General features: G+C 37.9%; 1 protein-coding gene across 5 annotated transcripts in view; it reads left to right on the top strand.

Moving 5' to 3' along the window:
• Positions 1-24,853, top strand: part of L3MBTL3 (L3MBTL histone methyl-lysine binding protein 3) — a 134,232-nt gene that overhangs the window by 64,773 nt on the left and 44,606 nt on the right. For all 5 annotated transcript variants that reach the window (XM_075554562.1, XM_075554563.1, XM_075554565.1 and 2 more), the window contains 3 exons: positions 3,888-3,973; positions 7,350-7,460; positions 24,433-24,547. In XM_075554562.1, coding sequence (XP_075410677.1) covers positions 3,888-3,973; positions 7,350-7,460; positions 24,433-24,547 — 312 coding nt within the window. The remainder of the gene's footprint in view (positions 1-3,887; positions 3,974-7,349; positions 7,461-24,432; positions 24,548-24,853) is intronic.

Here is a 24,853-nt window from a genome sequence, read left to right as displayed (position 1 = left end):
TGCTATGGAAGGTGCCATGGTTACTCCTGACACGAGAGGACACGGTTAGCGTTAGCATAAAGCAGCGTGTGCTGTGGGTGCGTGTGTGGCGGAACTCCTGTGTGAGTAATCAAGAGTGTCGTCGTTGCAGGGAAGGGGGACGGGTACGCTTTCACACGTTGGGGGACTGAGAGTCGTGGTGTAGGTGTTCTTGCAGAAACAACTGAGCTTGGAGATTCAGAATCTTGCCTCATTCCGTTCTAACAGCTGGTTTTGTTTTTAGACCGGCCCCTGCTTTTGAAACCAGTCATTCATGTGAGGTTCATGGCTAAGTCTCGCCCTCTTTCAGAGTTTTCTCATATGCAAAGGGAAAGAAATGCTGGTACTGATTAATTGACAAAGTTGTTTTGGAAGCCTAAGAGAGCTTTCACATAAACCCTGAAGTGTTAAGTAAAGGCAAGATATTGTCAAGGGTTTCGTGCCTAAGAAATGATGGTGCACTCGGAATAAATTATCTGGACGATCTATTTGCACCACCACCACCCCCCTCCGTGTGCTGCAGCTTGCGCATGTGGGAGCTGATGAATTTGATTGCATGGTCCACTTCCGCCATATAAACTCCTGTGAGGATTCTTGTGTTGTTAGGTGCCGTCAGCTTGTCTCTGGCTCATAGTAACAGCCCTAAGTACAGGAGAATACCACGCTGCTGGTGTTAATCGCTGCTGGCCCTCAGCACTAGCTTTGGCCATAGTCCGGGATATGGTATGGTGTGTAGTAATCAGCAAGCGCTGTGCTAGACACTCAGGAAGCGGTGGTCCCAGGGCCTTTATTGCTGACATCTGTGTGAGGGGTGCTCACCAAGTCATGTGCTTCTTTTCATGAATTTTTATAATTCAGAAGAAAACATAAATCTCTGTGTGGAAGCTTAAGGAAAATGACAAGATTGTGTTTTTGAGTACCACAGGATGAGGTTGAGGAATGCATCCTCTTTGGCTACATAATGAAAAAAATGCCATTTACTCCCCCGCTCCCCCCTCTTGCCACTGAGCTCTTGGCAGCTGTCTTGTAAGCATGCACACCCCGCTCTGAAAGAAAGGAGCAGATCCCTCGGCTCTCTGGGCAGCTACCTTCCTCACATTGCTGCCACTCTAGAGACTTGTCCCTTGACCAGTACCGTGCTCGTATTCTCTCTAAACTTGAGCCTAGTGTTCTTTTTCTCAGGTTATTTTGAATTATCTCTAATACATGCTTGTTTTTAAAAATTGAGTGAAAATAGAAATAGGCACTCTTACCCCTGCTAATAGCTTGTCCTTGTATCTTCTAGGGAAAAACCTGTTGCTCACGTGTATACCTGTATGTCATGTTTTATTTACTAGCAATGGTTTAACAGAAATTGTGCAAGGTATACTCAATATAAAAATCTGTTGGAATATATTTGTGTTCATGGATGTGTGCCTCTCTACTTTTTAAAATTTGTATTTTGAAACCATTTCAAATGGAGAAAAAATTGTTAAGGATAGCACAGAACTCTGTACATCCTTGATCTGAAGACCCATTCACGTTCTGTCATTTGCCAGGATGGTGGCATTTAGGGAAAAGGATCCCCCAGGATCATAGCCTTCCACCTCTTGGAGTTTTACTCTCGTCCATGCTCTCCTGTGCTCCTGGAGACCTTGGTATTTTTTAGGACAATTGACTAGTCATTTGTAGAGTATGACTTAATTTGGTATGATTGATGTTTCCTACTGATTACAGTGAGGTCACGCATGTGGGCCAGGCACATTAATGTTGTGCTCTTGTTGCATCCTCTGGGTGGCACTGACGGCAATTTGGCTCTTTGCTGACGGATTCTTTAACACCATTTCTCCAGGATGGTGTCTGCCAACTTCCTGTACTACACAAGGGGCTTCAAAAAAGTTAAGGGAAAAATGAAAGTAAGGGATAAAGCATTTTTTCCATAAACTTTTTGAAGCCCCCTCCTAGAGTTCTCTTCCTCCTCTTTGATTAATAAGTATTATGTGGAGATAAAACCTTGAGATTGCATAAATATATGTCTTCATCCCAATTTCACGCACGAGGCTTAACATCTGCTGAGGTTTCTAATATGAATAATTATTAGTCTGACAGTTCCTGAATGGTAATTTTCCTAATTCTGTGATTATTTTTATATTTGTTAGCAGGCATTCTTTTAGAGAAAATAAATTTCTCTTCTTCCCATCTACTTATTCCATTAGTTTACTTAGGTTGCTGTGGACTCATAGGTAACTGTTTTCATCAATGAGTTATAAACTCACTACTGCATTATTAACTTTTATGTTCAGATTGAGATTTGGACAGTGGGAGTTGACTTGAATCACCTTTCTACATATTCTTCATATGCTTTGAAATTTTCTGTCACAACATGGCTTATTTACTGCTTTCCCTGACACATCCAAGGATCTGCCATTCTGTCTTGTGGAAAGTAATATTTAGCAACTAAGATCTGGGCACTTGGTGCACGCATTGCTGCTACCGTGTTATTGCTATAGACCCTCTTAGTAGATATAGTTAGCTACCATGTTGTGTAATTACATGCACAAATATATATTACTGCATATCTATTTGTGTGTGTGGAAAACCATGAATGCAGTCACTTAGCTTCATTAGGAACCCGGCCCTCCAATTTGTTCTAATTTTTCTCTTTCCCTACTCCAATACCGCTACTGATAGTTAGTGGGAAACCTGGTTTCCATGGATCCAGTATATTTATGTATTTTCTCAGTCCCTTTTCTTTCGCCAGTTGTCCCACTCCATTGGGTCCCTACCTAGGGCTGCCGTTAATTCTTGATTGTGCCTACCTGTTGGAATTTTGGAATCCAGGAAAGAGAAAAGAAAAAGAAGGGAGGATGGTTGGTTTTACACATCCTGTTCTTACTGTTCAGGCATTTTTGTTGCCGTATGTGGAACACTGTAAGTGATTGTACATATAACAATCTGCCAACTTTTTAATAAATTCTTAGGATCTCATATGCACTATGCAATTTTTGGCAGGGAGCCCTGGTGGTGGGCTAGTGAATTACATGTTGGGTTTCTAATTGCAAGACCAGCAGTTTAAAACCTGTAGCTGCTCCAGAGGAAGGATAAGGCTTTCTACTCAATGAAGATTTACAGTCTTGGAAATAAACAGGGAAATTCTATAAAGTTGATAAGAGTCAGAATTGACTCAATGGCATTGAGATGCATTTCTGAACACATTTCTATATGGATGAGCATTTACCCGAAATCCATATTTTCATTTGCAAATTGGAGTTCCATCTTTGTACATGTTTTCTTAATTAGTTCACTTAAAATGGCTACACTTTAAGGTATGCATGGTTTCATTTTGTTTTCTACGTTGTGTTATAAGACAATTGTTACTTGAAAATATAAGTGGTCTGTATGCTGCGTGAGAGCCACCAGCACATACTCCAAACTCAGTGTCGATTTGCGGTAATCCCAGCTCTCCACGACCCTCTAGGGCAGACTAGAATTTAGAGTTTCCGAGACTAAATCTTTAGGAGAATAGAAAGCCTCAGCTCTCTCCTGTGGAACTCCTGGTGGCTTCAAATTGCAGACCTTGTGGTTCACAGCACAGTGCATAACCCACTGTGCCATCACAGTTACCAAAACTTCATGGAAAGATGCCATATACATACATATATTTAAATTTTTCACTTAAAAATAACCACAACATCACGATCAAAGGGAAAACAATTTTGTTATTATAAATATTTCAGCATGTTCAACTGACATTAATTCTTATGTGGATATTATGAAGTTTGTAGATTCTAATGGTAAAAGTACCTCAACTATTTTGCAGGTCATTTTAAGATTGTCATAATCATTTTATTTAAATGCTTACAATTTATACTTTTTTCTTTCTATTTTAGGTTACCCAAATGTGAAACATTTTTCTTGGGATAAATACTTAGAAGATTCCAATTCTTTACCTGCTCCTGCAAGAGCATTCAAAGTGGTGAGATGATACATTTGACGGTATTTGATCGGTTTGTGCTGCAGATCTCGTTCCTTTAGTGAGAATAGAAAAATAAGGTACTGGTGAGGCAGAAATAGGAATGGCGAAATGTTTATGATTTTTTACAATTCTGATAATCATATTTTTCCATAGTCTCTATTATGACATCCTTAAAAATACTTTCATTTTGACTGTAAGGTTTTCTTGGAAAATAATATCACTTAAGATGGTACATGGGCTAAGTTATTGTCATCTGACAGAAAACCTCTCTTTCTCCAGCTATTCTGGAAGCACAATACATGATAGGGATGTCTTAATCTTCTTAAAATAAATTATATTTTCTCATTCCTTTGGGGTTTTTAATGGCAAGCTGAAAGGTTGATTTTTGTTAGACGTCTGGTAAACCCTGTGTTTAGTTTCCAGCCTGCTCATCCATCTGCTTCTATTCGAGCACCTTGTTAACCCCAGGGTCATTGTTTCTTGCACACGACTTAGTGCAATTTAAAGTAAACTTTACTTTTTGTACAAGGAGAGGATCAGAAATGAAATGGTTATTTTCCTTTTCAAATAGCTCGCTTTATAATACTTATTTTCCCATGAATTTGAAGGTCAAGAAAAATGCTTTAAAATATTGAGATTTTAAAATGTGATATAATCCATCTACCAAAAATAACACTTTCATTATCTGATTCTTTTCAGTAAAAAGATGCTAATATTTAAGTCATATAAATAAAGATATAATTATAAGACCTGGGCCCAAATTTAGAAGAAAAGACATCAGAATGTTCCCCAATAGTAACATTACATAAATAAAAGCCGCAAAAAATAGTGCTCACTGATTCGAGAGTAAACCCCAGGTTCTAAAATGAATACTTTTTAGAATTAGGTTTTTGGTTTTTTTTTTTACATAAGGAACTCTATTTTTTTCCATTTGAGAGTTCTACAGCTGTTATAACAATCCATAGTTTAATTAGATCGAGCATGATTGTATAACTGTTGCCACCGTCATTTTCAAACATTTTCTTTCTTGCACTCTTTGGTATCAGCCCCCTTTATCCCTGCCCTCCCCCACCCTACCACCCCAAAACCCTTGTTCTTATGTTAAATATTATTAAGATTGTTATTCCTCCCACCCCCACCCGGCCGCATCTTACTCCATACAATGTATCTGTTTACGTACAATCCTGTTACTCTTTGTGTACCCTCCGGGAATCATTACTCCAATTACAAAAATAAATTAGGTCATTTTAACAAATAGCCATATATCAATTATGGCACAAAGTAGTTAATTTACAGGATTCACTTGAGATGTTTTGTAGCCTCAAGGATATGATGATAATCCCCTTTCCTGCCCACAGTCGATAGATAGGGCATGATTGAGGTGCCCCGTAATTCAGAATAAAGTCATGCTGACTGTAAAAGTGGGAGGGATCAATTTGCAAAATGTGACTTCAGCCTTCAGAGAGACAAGATATTCTGGTAAATATGTGACTGAGATCAGCATGCTACCCGGGGTACAAGTAGAAAAAAATTATTATAATTTATTTAGTTAGATGACATGAAACTGATATGAAGAATAGTGTGCTATTTGACATAATGGAACTATTTAATAGAATGCTTAAAAACAGGCCAAGGAAGAATGATTTATTGGTACTTATCAAGCATTGGCCAGAGAACTCCAACAATGATAAGTAAACAATCCTTGGGTGCTGTCGAGTAGATTCTTAAACCAACCTCATGTGCCAGAATAGAACATACCCATGGAGTTTAGCCGACTGCGATCTTTATGGGCACAGCCCTCTGGATATTTCTCCCCAGAGCTGCTGGATGGATTTGAACCATTGACTGTTTATTTGGCAGTCAAGAGGAAACATTTTGTCAGCAGGGCTCCTTGAATGTCGTTAAACTAAACCAGGTGCCGTGGAGTGGGTTCTTAGTCACAGTATTGCTCTATGGTGAAGTAGAACTGCCCCACAGGGGTTCCAAGGCTGGAATCTTTAGGAAGCAACGTGCCCCGTCTTTTTCCCAGAGAGCAGCTCCAGCCCTTCCAGACGGCACCCGAGCTCTCCCCACACTGTGTACAGGCCTAGAGAAGTTTCTTTTTCTTAAGGACTGGGCTGATTCTTCAAAAGTCCTCCCTCACATCAACTCGTGTTCCTCTTCTTGGATCTCCAGTTCACTGAGGAAGGTTTGAGTCGCTAACGTGTAGTTTCCAAGGTCTACGGTGACTGGCAAGAGAGGCTAAGGCGGGTTCCAGCCATGAAAGCAATCTAATCAGTTCTTGTTGGTTTAGATAGCAGGTCAGACTTCTAAAGCCTGGTCCATTCTTCCATTCCAAGTATGATCACATCAAGTGTATCGATCTATGAATATCAAGTTTATCGGTCTATGAAGGGGGGGCAGCACTTTGAAATGCCCTTCTGGTGTGAAACCAGGTTATATCCCCTTCATGAAATATTTAACTGACTGGCTATCTTGGATGTAGTCTAATACAAAACAGAGCTACTTTGAATGGGTAGAATTGCTTCAGATGAGTCTTCATATCGAGTGTCATTTACATCTCCCTTAAACTCGGATTTCTCTAGTTTGGCCTCTGAGATACTTATCTGCTCTGCCTCTGACAGAACCTTCTCATTTAATTTTCAGAGATGCAATTTTATTTTGCCCCATTTTACAGAGGCAGAGCCTAAAAGTAATTAGTTAACTTAAGATCACAGACTCACTGTTTTTTATTTTTTTATTGCTATGCAGTCAGCTTGCCTCCCATTGCATGTCCTTCCCCAGTGGTTCAAGGGTGTTTGCTGAGTGCTGAGGAAGCTGTGGGGCCTTCTTCCTCTATCCTGCACTTACTTGCAGGAGTTTTTCCAGGCTGTGTGTTTCTGTTGCTAATTTTCTTTTCTTCTTTTTTTTTTAACGGACATGTTATGCTTTTTGCCTGTATTACCATTTCTAATCTTGGTGTCTCCTCTCAGTCACATTAATATTCTTCTCTCTTTTAAAAGCAATTTTCTTGCTTGTTGATTTTATGCCAAGATGCCTCCAACCACTTGGGAAGATTTCTTGTGTTCCCTTTGGTTAAACAAACAAACACAACTTTAAAAATCTCATCTTAAGGCCTTCTGCTTCAGCCTTCCTTGTTTGCTCTTATCTCTAGGTGCCTGGCTGATTCCGGCGCCTACGGCCCTGTACATGTGTGTGGGTTGGAACTGTGCTTTTTGATGGGAGGGTGAAGGCCAGAGCCACTGGCCTCTTGAGAGTTCTGATAGGCTGCTTCTCGAAATAGCTCTTTTTTTTTCCTGTCCTTGTGACCGTGAGCCTATTTTTTGTACTAGCTCTTCCTTTAAACCTCACTGTATACACTTTTCTGTTATGACAGAAACCTCCACATGGATTCCAGAAGAAAATGAGACTGGAGGCTGTAGACAAAAGAAATCCCATGTTTATTAGAGTAGCAACAGTGGCAGACACGGATGATCACCGAATAAAAGTAAGTGTTCTCTGTGGTGGTTGCTTTTGTTTGTGTGTTGTTGCAAAGACAAATTCTGGATGGAAAGGTTTACAGAGATTGAACTCATGACGATTTAAAATTAAATTAGTGAAAGCATAGGAATATGGTAATTAAACTTGCAGCTCAATTTTTATAAATTAGTATTCATCTAGTCCTCTGTTTTTTCTTTTCCTTTTGTTTAAGAAGTTTACTCTATAATCATGACTGACATATTTTGAGTGCAAGACTCAAAACTTTAAAAGCATATTTTGTTCAGAAAAAATATATCTGGTTCTCTGATTTTACTGCCTAGAAAAAAAGAGGGGTTACCATTATTGTGATCTGTGTTGTGCATTTGTGTGAAAAATATTCTTTGTTAATATAAGAGTGAAGATTAACAATTCTATAATTTTAATTTTATTAACAATTGAATTAAAGCTAACTGTTTAAAAGTCAGGTATCCTCTCATCAAATGAGCAACTATTTGGAACGTTGTGTTCTGTTACTCATCTTCAAGTATCATCAAGTGAAATGTCATAGACAACTTCCAGGCTCATGCATTAATTTCACTTTCAAACCACAATAATACTCACTATGTTTCTTTTGTACAGTGCTTGGAATTTCCACTAGAGATAATGGTTTATAAGAGCAGCAAAATGTTAGATTTACATAGTGTTATACAAAGTGTTCTCACAGATTTCATATATATAACAGTAGGGTAATTTTTATAATAATTCAAGGCCGTTATTTGCAACGATACATTGTCTTGTTAATTGTCCTTTGCTGTTGTTGGTTCTGTTGAGTCAGTTCACACTGAGAGCCTCCACATGACAAGATAAAACTACTTTCTGAGGATTTCCTTGGCTGCAGTCTTTAATGAAACAGACCACCAAGTCTCTTCCCTTAGAGCGGCTGGGTGAGCTTGAAACTGCAGCCCTTGGGTTCGCATCCAAGCATTTGACCCCTGGTGCTCTACCAGGGCTTTGTTAACTGGCTTCCAAAAGCCAAACTACTTACCATCAAGTTGATTCTGACCAATAATCCATTAACCTAGTTGGCAGTTATGCAAGTCAGAAAGCAGGCATTGTGATTCAGAACTAGAAATATTTTTTTAAAAACAATCTTTCCCCAAAATAGGTGATACTGCTGTTGGGGGGATGGGAGTGGCAGGATGCTGGACCAGGGATGCTGCAAAAGCAAATACAGTACCACATTTTATCCTGCATTATGGGCTAGAGAGCACAAAATGTTTTCATTGCCAGGGGCACTGAATAATTGTTTTTCTGAAAGTGGGGCAGAGACAGAAGAGAAAATTATTTTTTTCTGAAAAGAGGGCAGAAATGGAATAGCCATCCTATCCCTCACAACAATCTAAAAATTATTCGAGTCATACAAATATTATAAATAAGGTAAATTTAAAGTAACAGTGTAAATGAAACTATGATAGTTTTCTTTTTTATTTCCAAGTTTCCATCAGAGCCATGTGTACAAACCCACTGAGCTGCATATGGCTCTAGCACTGCTGTTAGGCAACTCCTGATCTAGACTAATAGTCAGGGAAATAATAGATTTTAGCGAGATATTGTTATAAGTCAAAGAGAGCAGACTTGAATGGAAAACACTGGTTTGGGTGGTGTTTGCTGCGTGCAATGCTTACTCAGTATACTGCTGGTAGGAATGTAAAGCTGTCTCAGCCATTTGGAAAAACAGTTTGCCTGAGGCATCAAAAGTCCCCTTTAGTTCAAGTATTTCAGGCCTAAGAATTTATGTTAAAGGAAAAAAACAAAGGGAACAGTAAAATTAAGTTGCACTTTCCAAGCTGCCTTTGATGCCTGTGGGTCTGTACCTCTCTTCTTGGGTTCCAAGTTAAAAGCCCGAAGGAAAATCCAGGAATGAGGTTTGCAGTATTTATCATTGGGATCCACCACATTAGGAGACGAGTGAAATAAATTGTTATCTGTCTATATAATGTTAGAATTAAAACATTGTAAAAGAACGTTAAATATAGATAAGTGAAAAATTCAGGTTTAGTATTATGTATCATAATTTTTTTTTAATACACACCAACCTCACTTAAGAGCATGGTTCGGATTCAAAGAACAGGTAGTTCTGTGAAAATCAGTATTAAGTGGAAATGGAAGCAGATCAGCTCGGGTGTGAGGAGGATGGCTGCCTTGACACACAGTGCCCAAGCCACCTGGTGGTGTAGCCCAGGCGATGGAGCCCGTCACCTCAATAGCCTGCGTTCCTCTCACATCACACCTCAGTGTTCAGATGTATTTAATGTGCAAAACGGCCAGTAGATGTTTTACTTTTGTAATAATGTGAAATGTCAGTTAACCAGGAAGTTTCTGAGAAAGGAGTAGGTACATGTGTAAATAATTCTGAAAAGACATGTCTCAAAGGACCAGGCTGGGACTGCAAATGGTTTGAGTTTACTTGTCATTTTCATTTTGTTTTTAATTACTTTTATCTGGAAAGCGAAATGAAAAGATAATGGAATTTTCCCATACATCTTTTGAGCCCCCTTGCGTCCTCTTTTGTGGAGAAATAGATTTATTTCCTGCTTTACATGCGAGGAAGGAATGGCTGTAGAGTGAGTGTAGGGGCTGAGTTCCATTAGTTGGTGCCAAAGTTTAGACTACATTCCACCTCTTGGTTCCCCTTGTTGAATTCCTTCTCCGACTTACCATTCTAGTGCAAACTTAACAGCCAAAAAAGAATAGGCAATGAAATGGACAGCTGACAATCATCTTTGTGTAACTCCCAGAATGAGTTTTGTAGCTAACGGTGAACCATTGAAGGAAATAACTGACGAAATTTGCAAAAGGTCAGTGAGTGATTCAGTTTCAGGTGAGGATGATTCAGTTTCAGGATTCATCAGCGATTGTGAAAATGTAAAAAAAAAATGCTTTCAACAGAAGTTCTTCTGATAATAAGAGCGACTGTGTGCAGTGTGTCAGTAAAACATGTTTTGCTGCTTGCTTTGGGGACATTGAGAGGAGAGGACTCTGTTATTTGGGCAAATTAAGATTTTAAGTTTCTCAGGCGGTACAATCAACTTTTAAGTTAAAATCAGTTTTAAAATTAAATGCTTCCCACTTTCTGCTCCTGCAGTTCAGAATTCAAAGATGTTTGTACATCTTTCAGATGTTCATGAATGTCTGTGAAGAAAACTCAGAATGTTTTTGTTCTCTGTGTTAGGCTGGGTAAAGTAGAGAAACAAAATTCATAGATAGTCGTGTGTACATGAAAGAGCTTTATTTAAAGAGTAATTGTATATTAAGAAAACATCCCAGCCCAGTCCAGATTAAGTCCAATATTAGCCCATATGCCCGATACCTAAGGTGACCAGATTTTAACATTGGTAAAGCGGGACACCATTGACGGGGTGGGTGGTGGGAGGGGGTCCTTGATTAAAAATTTGTTCTATATGGAGCAACAAAAATTTTCATAGAATGCAAAAATAGTATTGTAATATATATTTTTAATTTCAACATAAGTATTATTTACAAATATAATACATTAAAATTATGTATAGTATTTTAATCTTTGGCATATTTCTCATTTGAGTGATTTTTTTAGTAGATTGCTGTCGTTTAAAAGGTCATGAAAATTTCCACAAGAATTTGTTAAATTATATTTCACACATAAAATGGCTTTCAAAGTCTCCACACTTAATTGTAATTTTTCTGATATCCAGACTTTATTTACCGTAGAAAAAACTGTTTCAGTCGCAGCATTAGTTCCTGGTCAGGACAGCACGTATTCCACAATTCTTAGTGCATTATTGTATGGAACATGGTTTGTTTCAAAATGATGAAATATTTCTAACCAATTTTTCTCTATTGTGATGTTTGCTGATGCCCTTATCAATATATTTTTTAATAATGACACCTCATTAAAAAGATCATTTTCGGAAATATTACTATGTGGGAAATTTTGAGTAATATGATTGAATGATTCCAGTTAACTTTTTGTTTTAGTGTAATCCAATGAAAATGTTCCATATCATTGTAATGTACCATCCACTCTTCTAAATAATCCATGCAGTTACTATAGAACTTTTTAACGTGATTCATGATACCTGCACGGTTGATTACACCTTGTTCTTCTAGCTGGCTTATATTATTACAGATAGTTAACGCAAGAAAATTATTTTCTAACCACTCTTGACACTGAAATTTTAAATTATTAACTTCATTTGCTACTTCGAATACTGAAATTTTGTCACCTTCAATAAGTTTTATAGCATTTTGGAAAAGAGCTGCTTAAATGTGTACAAACTCTAGCCAAATTTTTTAAGATTCTTTTTCAAAAAACTCTTCTAAAATTCTAGGACATTGATCCTGTGATGAAAAGTAGGATTTCAAAGGATTGTATATTTTCAAAATTCTTTGGACAGCTGGCAAAAGAGCTAACCAGTGTGTTTTACTGTATCCAAGTATTTTCTGATATTCGACTTCCGCAGTTTCACAAAATTCTTTAAGCATTTCAACATGCACAGTGTGTATATATAGAAATAGGAATATATTTTAATAACAATATTTTCCACATCTACAGGCAATAAATCAGCAACTGTTTGAATGGCGTTATGTATTATGTGCACTGCACAACCAACACCAATAATGTTTTGATTAAGGTTTTTGTTTAATTTATAAAAAATATTACTTGTACGTACCTCTTCTCGCTTTTCCTCCAAAATTTGCGTTCATGTTATCTGCACAATATGCAATCATTTTATGTTTTAATTTTTTTCCCAAAATATCAATATGGAACTGAAAATTATTTCAGAAGCTTCGCTAGGCATAGAAACGAAATCTAAAATTCTAATTTTTATTCCAGTTTCCGAATAAAAAAATCTAATACTGGTTGGAAATAACTTTAAATCCTTATGATTAGATGCGTCAGAATATATGGATATAAAATTAATTTTTTCTAGGTTTTTACTTAATTCTGAAAATGCATATGGGGAAGGCACATTACACACAATTGCCTTGGATTTTGTTCTAGCACAGGCAAATTTTTGGTTGAATAACTTTTTGACAGCTTGTGATGTACAGTCCATAGATCTGAAGGAATGATTGTGATTAATAGCATGAAAAGACTTCAGTCCTTCTGCTGATGCTAATTTCTTTTCTTCATATCCATAAGTTGTTTTCTGAAAGAAATCCTGTATTTTGGAGGAAGATGCATCAGTATAAATATCATTTATGTTTCTGTGTCTCCAAGTGCTTTGAAATGTCATTCTTCCCGTCGTGCGAAATAGAAAATTCGCCATTACATTTCTCACATTTTACCATGTAATCAGTTTTGTGTTTTTTAACAAAAGGAAATTCACTTCTTAGATCATCATTGAATTTGCATCTTTTCTTACCCATGTTAAAAATCTAAAAAATAATTAAAATTATATTACAAATAAAATATATTTTATTGTTAGTTTATAAATTAATTTGATTTATAAAGTAACTTTAAAAATTATTTAAATTTCAATCGTATATTTCTTTCTAAATAATAACCAACTAACTTGTATTAATTTTCTCTGAATTTGCCATAACATAAGTCATGTCATTTTCAAGGCCGGCGCTAGACTTTTTACTGCCACTGTAAAATATAAATAATACGAGTACTGTCTGCTAAATTCAAGAAAATTTATGTATTTATGAAATAAATAAATTGCCTAAATTATCTGAATACCTGATTTGTTGACATCATTGTGTAACCAGCACTAGCACGCAGTACAATGTGTATCATCTGAGAGACAGTTACAAAGTGTTTTGTCGTTGCCAATGCCAAAAAATGCCATTGTTCATTAAGCCCAAACAGTGGTGGTTGAATTCTAACATCTGATCAACAATGCAAACTTTGATAAGCAGTTCTCGATAATCAGTTCTCAACAATTATTTGTGATTATTAAAGTTTAATATTATAAAATTAACAAAAATAATATTAAGCTCATATCTTGGCAAAATAGCCAAATGGCAGTCTAAAACGGTATATTCCCTTCCCGTTCTCTCGCCGTTCCCTATTTGTCGGGCATTCTTTCCAAAAATTGGGACTTTGACAACGCCGCAGGACAAATTGTTAAAAATCAGACTGTCCTGCCAAAAGCGGGACGTCTGGTCACCTTACTGATACCAGTCTATATATTCTCTTCAGACTCACGCAACACATGCAATGACACTGAATACAGGAAGGTCACAGGCCCGTGGGTGGAAACTCATTGGATCCAGTGATGGTGGCAGCATCTCAGCGCTGGCCTGGGTCTGCAGTGGGCTCCTCCAGCTGCATCAGCATAGCTCCTTGTGGCTTGTCAAAAGGAATGTCTCTCAGGGAGATGAAGCAGAGAGAATGTGTGTGTCCCACCTCCAGGGAGGAAGACAAGAATTCCCAAAATTCTCAGGGGAAGGCCATGCCCACACAGAGGAGTCATTGGCTGTGACCTGATTGACAGGTCAGACTCCACCCCTTCTCAGTTGACAGGAGATTATGTAACTGCCACACTCTCCTCTTGTGCTTTTATTGTCAGCTGCCCTCATCCTGGAAAACAGCAAAGACTTTACCCATAAATCACCCACCACTTCTTGGTGTAAAAATAAAACTCCACACCTCCTCAGCTGCCAGCTGACTTTCAGGAGGCAGCCAGCGCGGACCATTAGAAGGTTGTTGTGACATTGATCCCAGTTTCCTCCATAATGTTCACCTACTGCTGTTCGGCAGTTCACTCATTTTAAGCAGGTTTTTATTAACTTCCCATTACTGTGGTTTTGGTTTTATCTCTTATCACTCTTTGCCCTTATCTTTCTATTGGTTATTTTATATGTGTTTTTTTAAACCAACTCTTTACTGTTTATCTTATAAATATATCAAAGTTATTCACTACCTAGGAGCATAGTCTTTCGTAATTTAATGGTGTTTGGTTTTTCCTGGACTTTATTTTTGGGGGAGTTGGGGTTTTTTTGAAGGGGGGTACTTTGCTTTATTTGTTTAACACTGTGAACTATTTCAGCCAGTTTGCTAAAAACTCAAGTATATTTTAAATATTCTTTTTTTTTTCCTTTCCTTTTTCCACGAATTTAATTCCCTACTGTTCTCAAACGGCGTGATGATACTTAGTCTAAGCTTAACACAGATCTTTTATTCTAAAACTTTTCATTGCTAAAAATCTATTTTGTCTTTCCTGGATATCATACAGTTTTCCTTAGTTTAAAAAAAGAAGTTTGGTTTTTGTTCTTCATTTTACAGAAGTATATCCTTTTGCATCTTCATAGGCTGTATGACAAGCATGTTGTTTTTATTTATTGTGCATCAGAAAATCTCCTCGCTTGAAATTTGGTTCATCCTATGACTAGGGATTGAATACTAGGTAGGGACAATCACCTGTTGGAAAGCAAAGGATATGTTCCGCTGACTTTCTACATCAGCTGGTATTTTTCTTGGCATGGTGAGGCCACTCACATTCCTGTTTAGGGTGATGTACTTTTTCTCTCTGGCAGCTACTGGGACCGTGTTTCTGCGTCTGGTCTGATGTTTCACAGTGACGTCCCTTGCTGTTGGGATCTTTTCACTGTGAAGTTTCATCCTCTCCAGTTTGGGGGATTTCCTTACATGATTGTTTGGCTAACTTCCAAAATGGAAGTACGTGGCAGGCATTTGGTCATTTGGAATTCCTCTCTCCCATTGAACCTCTAGTTTAGCAGTCCTCAACCTGTGGTCAAACGATCCTTTCACTGGGTTTGCCTCGTTCCTAACAGTAGCAAAATTACAGTTAAGAAGTAGCAACAAGATAATGTTATGGTTGGGGGCTCACCACAACATGAGGAACTGTGTGTGTTAAAGGGCCGTGGCATTAGGAAGGTTGAAAACCACTGCTCTAGATGAATCACCCTGGTTTTCTTACCTTTTGTTTCTTTTTATGTATTTTTTGTTGCCCTGCTTTCTTGAAGAATTCTACATCTTCCAAAATTTATATTGTATTTATAACTAAAATCGTGATATTTACATTTTTTTCAGTTCACCTCCCTCTTTTGTACCCTATAATGGTTTTTTGCATTTGTTTTTCCTGCTTATTTCTATTCCTTTCACATTTTCTCTCAGATAATTAGTTTGACCTCTGATTTCATATTAGGAGCTGTTTCTTCTAGCTCAGGCATTTCTTACTGTTATTCACATTAAGAAAGAGCATTTTAAGTAAGTTGTCTTCCAGAGAGCCACATTTTCCTTCAGTTAGTCTATTTTCCCAGATTATTTACTCAGTATGTTAAGGTGTAAGGGTTAATGGTTTGGGAATTGGAGATTACCAGTGAATGATTAGAGAGTTCAGTGCCAAAAGTGATTTTTGTGTGTTGAAATGTAGCCTACAACTTTAAAAATATTTATTAGCTGTAGTATTTATGGCATATTTGGAATATTTTATGTAAAACATTAATCTATGATTATTAGAGGATTTTGTATTTCTTCTCTTTGGAAGCTGCCTATTCTTAACATGTTGATTGTAATTTGATGTGATCCACTGAGTTGACTGTCTTTGTACAGTCAGTAAAGCACAGGTAAACACCTTTCTATTTTTCTCTGCTTTTAGCCAAGATCCATCTGATGGTAGCAAGATCTCTTGCCTCATATCCTCCTCTGAATCTAGTTTTAATATCAATTGACCTGCGGTTCCCTGCTGATACTGCAACCGTATTCTAATTAACTTCAATAAAATGCATGATATTGTTTGATCATGAAGGCATTCTATTGGAGCTCCTTTCACGCAGATGAACACATATATGGATCTGTTCCAGTTGCTTGGCCTGGTAGCTATCTTTCAAATTTCTTAGCACAGATGGGAATTGTGTTAGACAGGGTTCTCGAGGGAAACAAAACCAGGACACTTATGCTTTTATATATATTGATAGCTATAGACAGCACGAAGGAATATAACAGCTAATTAGTCCACACAGCACTACAGAGGGCTCAGGTTCAACTCACTTCCATGGAACAGTTAACATACTGGAAGTCCTTCAACTCATGAGGGTCACTGGGTCCAAGGTCAGGGTAAAAGATAGCTGAGTCTTCTGTAGAGCAATGCTGGTAATCTGGCTACAGGCAGCAAACAGCAGGGTTAGTAACCAACAGTCAGCCAGACAACAGGATCTGACAGTCCCCAGCTCAGGCAATATATATACCAACAGTGTGGCAAAGCAGGTCTCGAAGGAACCTCAAGCTCTAGCGACAGGATCCACGTAGTGTAGCTCACAAGATGAGGCACAGAACTAGCTAAGGCAGCTGCACACTTGTCTGACCATCAGAGAGCAGGAGTGAGAGGGAGGCGGGGCTTGCTGAGCCATTTATCTCTTTTCCCTCCAATCAAACTGCGACCTTATTAATCCCACGTGTTCCTGTTAGCCAGGTTGGCACAATAAAACTCTCTATGGCAGGAATATACTTACAGTGCTACACCTGTTTCCTGAAACATTTCAGTTGGTCTTCCATCAGTTCCTAGAGCTTCACTACCTTTGGTAAAACTTGGATTTTTTCATTCAGTATCTTTGGTTCTTGATCATACACTTCCTTAAAATGCTTGAATGTTGACAGTATGGTTTGGTGCAGTGATGCTGTGTGTTCCTTCCGTCGTGTTCTCATGCTTCCTATGAGGTTTAGTATTTTGCACCCCGAATCCTTCAATATTGCAGGGTTGGGCTGTTTTTCTTGGGAGATTCTTTCAGCTTGAGAAATGCCAGCCATGTCCTTCCTTTTTGGTTTTCTAACTCTGAAGTCTTTACATGGCTTATCACAATATATTACTTTGTCCTCTTGCCTCGCTCAGTGAAATAGTCCACTCAGGTCTTTTAGTTCATCATTTCAATCATTTGCTTTAGCTACTCTACCTACATTCAAGAGCAAATTCCAGAGGCTCTTCTGACATTCATTTTGATTTTTTTTCCTTTCCTTTTTAATGATCTTTTGCCTTTTTGTTAGATCGTGGTTTTGATGTCACTTTGGTCGCTGTTGGTGACTATGTTTTGAGGAGTTGATCTCGTTCGGGTGGGTTATCGTCAGAGTTTTCCTTTAGCTCTGTGGGCATGCTTTCATTTTCCTCAGCTCAACGTGAAGTTGACTACTTTTCTGATAAATGAGTGTTGGTACTCGACTTTTTATTTAATTCATGTTTCTTCCCTCTGGGAAAATCATGCTATCTCTGGCATGGTTTCTATCCCCAAAGTTAGTTAGTGATCTTTGTTTGTGGTTTCTAATTTTGGTATTCCAATCACTAGTAATTGTGTTTAATAACCCAGTAAAAACTCTGAAAATGTTAAAGGGTAATATAGACAAGAAGAAGTGCCAAAATTATGACAAGTCTAACCTACTTTTTTGTGTGTTCTTTATTATTGATTATTAAGTGTATTTATGCATCCAATATTTATCTTTAGGGACTGGAATATTTACATTCAGGCCTACAGCTATACTTTTATATGTACATACTTTAAAAATACACAAATGATAGAAATTTACTCGGACAAAGGATAGTTGGATAACTTGACATTTCCCAGTTACAGTAATAACTCTCGTTTATTCCATATCATCTGAATTGGAAATGAGGGTAATTTATAGTTAGAAAACCAGTGAGAATTATCTATAATGTCTTTTGTCTGCTTCTAAATGATTTTGTGATAACATCTCACGGCTTTCCTATTTTAGCAAAGCTCATGTGTGAATTCATACTTTCAAGCAAGTTCTTGACTTAGTTTAAGAAAAACTTCAGATAATCCTTTCACTCAATAAATCAGAATATTGTGTCATCATTTGAGAATGATAACATCCTCATATTACAAACTGTTGTTTTATGTAGTACATATAACTAACAAGATATATAGAAAAATAGACAAATTAAAAAACAAACAAGAGAAGAAAAATAGACAATCATAAATGTGGATTCTTGCACCTCAAATAGCATTGTAACTCAAGGACTACATGTATTGAAATATCTATTATAAAATTATAGACATAGTTAGAAATTTTAAAGTTTATTTTTTTAATTAAAGGCCAACAACCCTTATGACACACTAGCCCCTGTTCCTCTAAAGATAACTACTTAAGATTTTTTTCCAGAAAAAGAGTATTTATGCACAGTTGCTAATCTTACGTACTTTCAAATAGCTGTACTTTATTTTATCATATAATATGGTAGTTACATAATCTGGTGTCAGTTTGGGACTTCAGAGGATTAAGAGTGAAGGGGTGGAGTCTAGTCTGTTAATCGGATCTAGCCAATGAGGCCTTTGTGGGCATGGCCTTCTTTTGAGAATTCTGGGAACTCCTGTATTTCTTCCTTGGAGGTGGGAGACACTTCCCTCCCTCTCTGCTGACTCCCTTGGAGACTCTCCATTGCCAAGGCTGACTCCCTGTGAGGCATCCCCGAGGAGAAGCTACATGGACCTACCCTGATGCAGACCTGGGTGCTGGAGAAGCCACATGGAGACCCCTGCCAGTGCTGAGATGCTTACAGTGCCAATGGACCCAAAGACTTTCTACCCACTGGCCTGTAATCATCCTGCATTCAACATCATTGCATGTGTTTCGTGAGTCTGAAGAGGACGTTATAGATTGGGATCAGACATAGGGGCTAATATCGGACTTAAGGGCTTGGCCTGGACTGGGTTGGAATGCTTTCTTAATGTACAATTACCCTCTATATAAAACTCTCTTACACATATAAAAATTTCTATGGATTTGTTTCTCTAATCTACCCGGACTAACACATATAACCATAACAATTTATCCAATTTCCTGACCACATACTTTGGCTAATTTTAATTGCTTTCTATTTAAGCATATGAGTTATTGGGATTATCATATGGAAAATCATGTATTTTAGATGTTGGTCATCACTCCAGATTGTTCTCCTAAAATTTGTCACCCATTAACGTTCTGATTCACCAATCCAAAGGAGCTCTGGTGGCTCTGTGGGTTATCACTGGGATGCTAACCATAAGGTTGGTGGTTCAAACTCAAGCAGCCATTTCACAGGAGAGATAGAAGGCTGGATGCTCCAATAAAGATTTTTAGTCTCTGAAACAGTATGTAGTGTTGCTGTCCATCAGAATTGCCTCAATGGCAGTAAGTAGGTTTTTCGTTTGGGATTAGCCTTCTAAGGATCTGGGGTAGTGCAGAGGATTAAATACTGAGTTGCTAACTGAAATTTTGGTGCTTTGTACCCATCAAAAATGAGGCAGTCTGCTTCTTTAAATATGAAGGATATTAAAAAATTTCATGGAAATGCATATTAATGAGGGGGTGGGCACTGTGCATATATTTAAAAATGTTTTACACCAAAATAATCTCATACTAACTCTGTAACACAGCGGTGTGCCACCTGTGGGTCACGACCCCTTTGGGGGTTGAATGACCCTTTCACAGGGGTCGCCGGATTCATAACAGTAGCAAAATGACAGTTATGAAATAGTAATGAACATAATTGTATGGTTGGGAGGGGGCCACCACAACATGAGGAACTGAATTAAAGCATGGCGGCATTAGGAAGGTTGGGAAGCACTGCTGTAACGTGCCTGAATAGGATTTGGTTTGTAGCGATAAGCAGGATTTCACTTTGAGAAGAGCTTCTAATAGAGCAACCGGATTTCTGCTAAAATTGAAGCAAAATCAAACATCAAATTGTAGTTAAGGCTTGGGTAGAAGAATGGTGCAATGATACTTTATGAAAAGTATATAAGAACAATACTCTAAATAAACCAGCAGTTTCTAAATGGATTACTTATTTTTAAGAAGGTACCAGATAAGAGCTCCCAATAAAATGATTTTTAAAATAATATATAAAAATAAATAAAATAAGGTACAAGATAATGTTGAAAATGAAGCCTCAAGACTGAGGTACTCTGATGGCAGAGAAAGCAGAGAGTGGCCGTCTCAGGTCTATGGAAGTGGTAGTCATTGGACGTTGGCGAAAACCCAGGCTTAGTAGTGGCCAATGCAAAGGGACATTTATTTAGTACCTCGATGTCCCCCTTGCATTGACATGACAGGTTTTGATCTGATGGGCAGAGATCTGCACTTGTAAGAATTGATCCAGGAAGTTTCCCCCAGCTACAATTCCTATTCTAGGGTAAGCAAAGCTCAGTCGATTGAGAGATTGCACTGTGCCTGCCAACAATTCACACTGGCATTGTACCCGCATAGACAGCTAAAACTGACAGTATGTGGAATACCGTGTCATTAAAAAAGAGTGTTGGTGTTATCAACTCCCCAGGGAGTTCATTGACAATATTTTTCTTTTTTGTTTCTATGAGTTTTTGTTTTCCTGCCTTTTGTTTATTTGTTTGCAGGTTAGTTGTTGCTGTTGTTATTGTAGTTGGTCTTAATGGGGTTTTGATTTTGTCATCATATGACCACCAGAGTAAACCAGACGTGCATAACCTGTGGACAAGCAGATGGATTCTGGGTTTACCTCGAACCCCAATCCAAGAGCAGTTAGTTCTGATCACATGGCCCTGCTCAGTACTCACCTTCATGAAATGATCACTGAACATAGGGTGCGACAGCAAAGTGTGGTGAAGAGAGCAGATGGTGCCTGGCCATCAATCAGAATAATGTCTGGGGTCTTGTGTGATCCAAAGACAATAACCCAACTCAGATGTGATGGTGGGAAAGCTCAGAGCTTGAATTGCGAACACCCACCCAATTTGTAGAAAGTGATGGACGACGGGGGGGAGCCCAAAAGCCATCTGTAGGGTATCAAGTCAGATGAAGCCTCTTGCAGCTGGCTCCCCTCTAGCCGCAAACAAGGGTCTCGAGCAGCTGTACCATCAGAGAGCATTGTAAACTTAATTATGCCAGATCGAACTTGATAGGTGGTCAGTTGACCTCCCTCTTTTTTCCTCAACCTGAATTTTTTTCTAGGCTCAAGTATTGCTTGCTTGCACGATGAATTTCTTCCTCTGACTTTTTAAATATTGATTGATAATCTGTTCTTATTGATTATTTGTTTTGGTTTTTTATCTTTATATTATAATTGTATCCTTAGCATTTTATTTTGATTTTGGGTTTTATTGTTTCTGTTGAGTTTCCAAGTTTGTGAAGCACACAAGGAGTAGATGCATAGAGATGGTATCCAGTGGTGTACAGGGGATGTGGTGGTTGGAGGTGGGAGATAGGGAGCATGAGGGGATTTGAGAGCAAGCAATGAATGTGGAAGAGGGGAGGAAGCACTAGGACTGATTGTGATTATAAACACATTTTCAAAGCGATTTAACCATGGAAGCATATGATATGTGAATACTATATCAAGAAAACCACAAGAAAAAAAGAAAGTAACCAGATGTGACCAATGGTTATCATATGTGAAGGGGAAGAGCTGTTTTGTAAGGGCATTGAGTTTATGTCAGAGGTGGTAGAATCATTTGGAAAAGGATATCAATGATAGTTATACAACACAAAAAGTATATAGTCAATGGCACTGGATTATACAAGTAGAAGTGGAACTGGAGAATGCTCAGTTGTGTATATTTTTGCCACAATTAGAAAATAATAATTAGAGGAATAACAATGACTACAAGGAAGAAGAAAATGTTCTGGAATTGAATATGATGACCATTGAACAACTCTTCTGAATATGATTGAATTATTGTATGACATGGGTGAAGTGCTAATAGTTGTTGAAAAAGAAGCCTCCAGCAGCAGACCATCTGCATAAATTGTGAGGAAACACTTAACTTTGTTCATCTTCTAATTGAAGCCGGCCAGTGACTAACAGCAGAAACAACAGATGATACCCTACACATCTCAGTTGGGTCAGCTTACGGTTATGACTGAACAACTAAAATTGAGCCAATTTGCTGCTCAGTGACTATTAAAACTGTTGCACCCACTTCAGCTGCCAATAGAGCAAAGGTTTTGATGAAAACTTAAGCAAGTATAAACGATGCTGCAACATTTCTTGGGATAAGAAAAAGTTTTAATCATCTTATTGGGAACTTTTATAGATAACAATCCATAATTCAATTAGATCAAACATAATTTTTTAATTGCCGCCACCCTCATTTTCAAAACTTTCTTTTCCCTTGAACTCCGATAACTGCTCCCCGTTTTATCCTCTCCTTCTCCCTAACCGTATGCATATGCCATATCTTGCACCACCCAGTGTATCCATCCACCTGCAATTCCTTTATTGGCTCCTCTCGGGTGGGGTTATACAGTCAGCATTGCTATCAGCTCCCCCTGACTCCCCTATCTTCCTGTAGCCTCAGGGAATCATTACTCTCATTACTGTTTGTGTAAGTTTTCTCTATCTTGAATGTCATGCATGGAACTATCTTAACTACAGAAATGAACGTACACAGGTCTCATAAGATTAATGTGGCCCTTTTGTGAGGAACTTAACACATTTTATTAAGAGCCATTTTAACAGGAGCTGGAACATGGCTTAACCAGTACAATCCTGAAGACATACACAATCAAAGCAATAGTCATTAAGAGGCTGAAGTAGTCTAGTCAGGGCAAAGTAGATTAGTCAAAAGAGAAAGGTCTTTGTGGCGGGATGCTAAAAACATTTTGCTTGTCGAGTTTCTGGAGCAGCAAAGTAAACTCTGCTTACTCTGAGAGCATTTTGAGAGAGTTTGCCAAAACACCTGTCCACCTAGCAGAAAAACATCTGTCAGGCTCACTAACGAGTCTTTCAAACAAGAGCACCTTTGTGTGTGTGTCAGTGGGAAATCCTTAGGCAACTGCCTGACAGTCCTGATTTGGCTTCTGATGATCTTTTTGTGTAATCTTAAGGAAATGGTAGTGGATACTTTTGTTTTTGTCAAACATCTATGGGTATATGTATTTATTTTTATATTTGATAAACTCTTGATACCCCCCAACTGTGAACTCTTGGGGCAGTGTGATAGAGATGACTTGTAACTGTGGGTTTGATTTGTAGTTTTTTAGTTAAAAGTGATCATTCATCATATTTGTTTAATAATCATTCATTTACATTGGGTTTCTTGATTTGTATCTGTTTCCTATCTTTCTGTTGTTTTCATCTGTTTCATAGGGAGGGGCTTTGGCAGGGAGGGAGGGCTTGCTGTAGCTGTTCCATCCTCCTTGTAATATTATTTACTTCTCTTAAGTTTCAAAATTTTATGGATGTTAAATTGTCCGGGTTTTGCTTTTATGACTTTTGAGTTTGATGCCTTGTTTACAGAAGCTATCCCACTCTAAAATTACGAATAAATTCACTCATTTCTTCTAGAACTTAATGGTTTAAAACGTTTCCCTTTAAGAAAATCTCCCTGGCATCTATTGTGTTATAAAATGTAAGCAACTCATAGATCTTAAATCTGTGTGAGAAACTTGAGTAAATGTGAAATGTATACAATATTAGCAGCTTATCTTTTCATCCTGAAAAATAATTCATGTATTCCTATTGTCGTATTCACCCACTTTTTCATGCGTTGGCCAGTAAAGACTGGAAAGTTATCCTTGCTAATAAAAGTCTATTTTGAGAGGTACTGTAATTATTTAGGAGGATTGGAAAAGTCAAAAATGTATTTTGGGAGAGGATGTGTTATATATTGGACAGGTTTCTGGTAAGGCATTGGTTAAAACAAAAAGCCTTTCAGGCCTTGTAGACTTGATATTACCTCCCATTTGCTTCCTGTGTTCCCACTCCCCCGTTAATTTATTAATTCAGGCATGCTTACTGCGTGTGCTGAACATATAAAGATATTCTAATACAGCAACTACGCTCAAGTTACCCATAGCATTGGGTGTTAAATGTAATAAATCTGTTGAGCTGTTGCCTAGAAAATGCTGTTGACAAGGCCTTTTATCTCATTCTACTGTGAGCAGAGTTTTGAAATAATGTAAGATAATTGTGAGGCATTAAGTCTAATGTAAAAGAGACTGAAAGTGGTTACTTGGGGCAGAGGTTTCCCTCTGGGAGTTATGGCGACCTGCATTGTGCTCTGCGTTTCCTTTTGTTCTGCAGGTTCACTTTGACAGCTGGAGTAGCAGCTACGACTACTGGACAGACGCAGACTCTCCAGATATCCACCCCGTGGGTTGGTGCTCCAAAACAGGGCATCCTCTTCAGCCTCCGTTGAGTAAGAGACACAGAATGACTGTAAAATATATATGTCTCTGCATTCTTTCTAGTGTCTGTAATATTTTCTTATCTCCTCCTACAACCCCCATCTCTTTCTACTTCTCTACAGTATATAGTCTTATATATGTAATTAGATTCCTTTTTCTATGTGTTTAATTACCTGAAAGTCATGAAACTATAAAGTAAGAAATATGTATAATGCCTGAAAAGTAAAATATTTTCCAGGTATTTAAAAAAATTTATAGGCTCAACTTATTAGGTAACTCTGATTGCTTATCGATTGTCTATCTCACCTGACATTTTG

This window comes from Tenrec ecaudatus, chromosome 7 (genome assembly GCF_050624435.1).
Source record: "Tenrec ecaudatus isolate mTenEca1 chromosome 7, mTenEca1.hap1, whole genome shotgun sequence".
Lineage (NCBI taxonomy): Eukaryota > Metazoa > Chordata > Mammalia > Afrosoricida > Tenrecidae > Tenrec > Tenrec ecaudatus.
Note: the sequence above shows the minus strand (reverse complement) of the source record. Positions and strands in the feature narration are given on the sequence as shown.